Raw genomic sequence first — 5,380 nt, 5'->3', positions numbered from 1 at the left:
AGAACTGTAAGAATCGAGGCTACAGTTCTGATGTGCAATCTGCTATTGCAGTATCTTCAGGAGGGCATCCTGCATATACGAGGTTAATATTTACCGATGTGCTAATGTAATAATGACCTACCTGCCTCTGCTCCTCTCTGGAGTACTTTCTATCTATAGGGATGGGAATTAATGACAGTGTCTCTGTGCTGCCTGATGTCAGAGCTGAGAAAGGTGTGAAGGGTATATAAGAGCCGTATTACTTGTCAGCAAGGAAAGGGGAAAAGGGATACTCCAGAGCTAGATGCAAGCGTGGAATTGTTGCATTCATCCTTCTTGCTAACACAGGCGTGCTTCTTCAGTTAGCTCCCTGACCACTTAAAGGTAAACAATTTCCTTTTTTTTGTTTTCCTACCTTAAGATGCAGCGCGACAGATGTGCTTTCAGGAAAGCACAACGTTTCTCATTTTTAATCGAAAGCATTTTTCAGGGAAAGGCTAAGATAACTTCAGGGTAAATTACACCTGGGTCCAGAATTTGAGACTGGGACATGTTGGGAAATGCAAACCATGGATAAGGGAAAGGATTGAAACTACTAGATGGAAAATGAACATTTTTTGTTGAGAGCTATCTGTCTGAAGCTGTGTTGTGTCACTAAACTCGGGGAGATCATTTTTGTACTCTAGCCTGTGAAAAAGACTAGCTGCTGTTTACTTAGGACAGAATGGGCATCAGTAATAGGATATGCTGAAGAGTATTTGGGTTTGCTTTCAGTTTTGAATCATTATCCTTTTCAGAAAGTTTGGAAGCAAAGATGTGCCACCTAAAGCTGTCAGTTTTCTTCATTGCACTTTCTGTCACTCTGAGCTGCTTGGAAGCTACACCTATTGAGAAGTGAGTAATAAATAATCACATTGATTTCTTTTTAGGGGAAAAGGTGGTGAGATTATTGCATGAATCTCATTTGCTTTCATATCTCAAATAATATGAGCAAAAATAGAGCTATTCAGTCTCACAGGGTATTTTATTGTTGTTTAAAGATTACTGTCTGTGGCTGATGATCTATCTGATGGTACTTCCAAGAGACAAGGATGGATATTGCCAGTAATGTCACGGAATACATTTTCAGGACTTAGTGAGGAAATGCCAGAACAACCAGCAGCAAAGACAAAAAGGTATTGGTTTGCCTTGTTTTTTCTAGTCATACTAGTTATGATTAAATTATGGAGCAAACTTCATGCTAGTGATATTCTGTTACTTGAGACTCTTTGCGTATGTTCTTTATCCTCAAAAAGAGCTTAAAATACCCTTCTTCTTGTAATTAGAGCCATTCTGTAGGCATAAAGATCAAAGCATTCAGGGTAGAAAGAGAAATCCAGAGATAAAACTTGCAAATCATTTAACCACTTTACAATTATAATGCTTTCATAAATTAAAAAGGCTACAAATGCTACAGTGCTACAAAGGCTACAAATTATCTTGAGAAGAAAGGTGTGTTTTGAAAGGGCTTTCTTATTTTATATCTAGTCTTATTTTCACATTTCCAAGCCTGAAGGAAAAAAAAAGGAAATATACCCTTCTTAATAACACTAATACTCTGCTAGAATGGAATTATTTTGTAACATAACTGTTTCCTTTAAGTAACTAATATTTCATTACAGAGTCAGAGTTAAATATCAATTTAATCATGGGAAGAAAGAAAAGAAGCAATTGGCTCTGACAGAATTTAACTAGTCTGAATTGCATTCATGTTAATAAATCCATAAATCCAATTTCAGGTAACATTTTTATGAATAAAAGAGTATTTTAAAAGTATTTGTAATTTCTACTAAAAGATAATCAGCACTGAACTATCTTAATTTTCATCAGGCTTTTGAGTGAATTTATTACAATGACAATTCTGGATAGATTCAGTAACTGCACAGGTCTGTATAGTTGCCTGCTTCTTTCTTTCTCAATTTATTAAAAAAAAAGAAAGTCATTCTTCTATGACAATTTGGCTATCTTCCAAAATATTTTGATAAAGGAGACTAAGTTCCCACACTTTTACAGCTCTTACATTAAAAAAAAAAAAATACCAAGTGTAATACTCAAACACAATGCAACACTTTTATGAGTGTGGCATGCCTTATCTGCTTTTCTGGGACCTTGGTTTACAATCTTTGACTGGGTGAACTGTCTCATTGAAGCACATATTCAGTTCCTTCTGACAGATCACAGAGCTACCAGGTAGAATGGGTTCAGTCAGGTTAGACATCAGCTAGAAATCTAGTAGCTCCCTGTAAGGACTGGAGTTTTAAACTCAGAGTGTGTTAAAGGTTACAGATCACAGAGCTACCAGGTAGAATGGGTTCAGTCAGGTTAGACATCAGCTAGAAATCTAGTAGCTCCCTGTAAGGACTGGAGTTTTAAACTCAGAGTGTCAGGGCCTCATTTTGTACCTTCGACAAAAGAGAATTCTGCCTTCACAAACAAATCAGGATTTCCACGAGAACCAGTTGCTGTTTGAACCTCATATGTTAAGGGCTTAATTAAACTCTTTTTAAATCAACAGAACTACCCATGAAAACCTAAGAAAAGCTATATCAAGACCTATGCAACCATTTCCTTTAAATACAGTTACATATTTAAAATATTAATTGCTTAGAAATTGCTGTCTATTTGCCGAGGACGAACCAGTATAATACAAACGTTTCTCTCACAACTGGTACTCCATTTGGATTCTAACTCTAAAAGAATAGATGACATTTTAGGTAACAGATTTAGTCAATCAATGTACTCACTGCTAATTGCTCAGAGTTTGAAACTGGGAAAATGTCACTCTTCACAGTAAATTTTTGCTGCAAACTGTTGTCTACCTCATGCCACATCAACATGAAGAAACCCAAGAAAATTAACAATAACTCAATAAAGAATCTCAGCAATCAAATATTTCTGTCCAAAGGAACAACACAGTGGTATAAGTAATAAGTTTGAAAACTCACGGTCTCTTAAGTTAACTATGATATTATGATTTAGAAAAAAAAAAAGATGTCATGCTACTTAAGTTCTGCACAGAGTTCTGTTGGATTAGACCATAAAATATTCTCTTTAGATATGGATTCTTCCATGGACATTCTTTAAAGTCACATCCAGCAACTTATCATCTCCTACCCCAACAACACTTTCAAGTTGCTGGTGTTTCAACAAAGATGTGGCTGCTTTTCAATAGGGAAGAAATCTTTTCTTAGAACAAAATCTTAAGTGGCACTGAAGTGAGCAGAAGCTGGCAACGCCTGCCACATTTCATGATATGTGGAGCAGTTGGGAGAAAGGGTCTCTGGCCTCAATCCACTGGCTGTGGACTGGAAGATTACTGTTCACTGCAGTAAGAGCAGGATATGATTCTGTGGGAGCAAGAGAACTAAATAAATGTTAGTGATTGTCATTATGTTAGTAATCCTCATGATATCAGCAAGAGCTCTAAAATAGATTTAGAAGTTCAGCTTAAAGCTAAACATTTAGTCATTGTTTTCACTTACTGTCTTAACTATACTATCATTACAGGTTTTCTAGATGACATAAACTGCTATGCGGAATATCAATAAAAGTGACATATGACTGTTAAGGTCTTTGCATTTAAATAACCCCCGTCATTAAAACTGATAATAGCATACAGCGCAAGATTTTTTTTTCAGGCACAAAGTAGGTGGTAGGAAGATTGTAACGTTCCTGTATTTGTGCACATATTAAAAGAACTCCCACATTAGCACAGCTTAAATGCCTATTAGAAGTGGCACGCTTGATTGCTCATCATTTGACTTAATCTTTGATCTCTTTTTGTTTTACCTTAGTAGCCACCACCTGGAGAAACGGAAATGTAACACGGCTACCTGTGTGACACAACGCTTGGCCGACTTCTTGGTTCGTTCCAGCGGCAACATCGGAGCGATTTATTCACCTACGAATGTGGGGTCCAACACATACGGAAAGAGGGACACAGTTGGGCTTTCAAGGAGAGAACCCCAAAACAACGCGCAGCTTTAAACAGGGTGTTAAAATGACTACTGCTACGGTTTTCATTAGGAGCTCAGTTTTTAATGTATCAACAACCTCTTTGTCATTTATTACTTGTACAGTCTTAACAGTGCCTTGTTTTCTCTGTGTGTGTGTTTGTGGTTATGTGATTTACGTTCATCCTTTCACTATGCGTGTAAAATGACATGCATAGGCTACTGTTTCAACTCCATTAAGAACTCTAGAAATCTGCTTGTCAAATTCCCTTGTTAAAAAATAAATATATATCACGATAATAAATGGAAAAGTAATTGCAACAGGGTTTTTTTTAATTATTATTATTATTATTAAAAGGATTAAAAAGAAAATCATGACGTGTATGTCTTTATAGTCACAGTTTGGTAAGAGAAAGAAATCATTTTAATTAAGACCAACAAAAATCAGAATGCTAACAGAAGGTCCTAATGACAGTAAAACAGAAGAATTTCCTGGCTTTGAAACACCTACAGTGCCTCGTTTTGCACAACTGAAGGAACAACTAGTGAAACAAGATGGCTGCATTGTGCATATGGTTATACCAGTTACCTGACTGGTCTCTTTCCACCTTAATGTGCATTTAGCAAGTAGAAGTGGCACAGACTTCCCTATGTACCAAGAATGGGGTTTTAAGAATTTACAGTTCTTACTGGTATCAGTAAAATGTTAAGGATAGTGAGCATCAGTGCTTTTAAATACGAATAAAAGAAAGCTCAGTTAAAAAGCTAACAAAAACCACCTGTCCTTGGACATTCCTTTCCTTGAACTAGAGTAACAAAAGGAAGAGACAAAATTAACAAGCAGGTAAAGCATCAAAACTTATCACAAAAACAGGGCAAATTTGCCCACTGGCATATTTACATTGCTACCAAAATCTGAGAAAACTAGTTTAGAGATGGGTGGACCTTCGTGGAAATTTCACAGTGTTGTTTTCTCCTACCTCAGCCCAGTATCAGTGCAGGCTTAATAGAAATGTTTGTTTCTTTATATTGTTACACAAAGCTTCATAGAGATGACATCCTATCTCACAGCAATGGTTGTTTTGTCCATCATTTTCTCAGTGAAAGAGTTCACTATCATCTAAAAAACATTATTGTCCAATTATGAAAAAAGTTCAACAGAAGCTTAGTGCTGGAGAAATGAAATCTCAATAATTGCTTTTTGTTGATTTCTTTCTGTTATAAAGTATGCCTTAAGATACCAACTCTTTTGCTAAGTTGGATGTTAAATGGCATATTCCCTTCATTTCACAAATAGTACATGAGAACAAAAATTACTGCACAGATTTTCTACTGTAAAAGTGCTACTGATTACTCTGTTGAGAGACGTTTCAACCTTCATCAATGTTCTAATGGATATTTATTTTGAA

At 36.1% G+C, this 5,380-nt stretch overlaps 1 protein-coding gene across 1 annotated transcript; it reads left to right on the top strand.

Annotated features, from left to right (window-relative positions):
• Window positions 1–51: 51 nt before the first annotated feature.
• IAPP (islet amyloid polypeptide) lies at window positions 52–4,343 on the top strand. The gene is made up of 4 exons (XM_014937284.1): window positions 52–363; window positions 777–873; window positions 1,020–1,154; window positions 3,813–4,343. The coding sequence occupies exons 2-4, from the start codon at window positions 794–796 to the stop codon at window positions 4,003–4,005; spliced, it is 408 nt and encodes a 135-aa protein (XP_014792770.1). The 5' UTR covers window positions 52–363; window positions 777–793; the 3' UTR covers window positions 4,006–4,343.
• Window positions 4,344–5,380: the final 1,037 nt, after the last annotated feature.

This window comes from Calidris pugnax, unplaced genomic scaffold, assembly GCF_001431845.1.
Source record: "Calidris pugnax isolate Ruff unplaced genomic scaffold, ASM143184v1 scaffold1, whole genome shotgun sequence".
NCBI lineage: Eukaryota > Metazoa > Chordata > Aves > Charadriiformes > Scolopacidae > Calidris > Calidris pugnax.
Note: the sequence above shows the minus strand (reverse complement) of the source record. Positions and strands in the feature narration are given on the sequence as shown.

Coding starts and splice junctions, on each gene's coding strand:
- IAPP (XM_014937284.1), top strand. CDS start 794: ATGTGCCACCTAAAGCTGTCAGTTTTCTTCATTGCACTTTCTGTCACT. Junction 874..1,019: donor GAAGCTACACCTATTGAGAA/GTGAGTAATAAA, acceptor TGTTGTTTAAAG/ATTACTGTCTGTGGCTGATG. Junction 1,155..3,812: donor CCAGCAGCAAAGACAAAAAG/GTATTGGTTTGC, acceptor GTTTTACCTTAG/TAGCCACCACCTGGAGAAAC.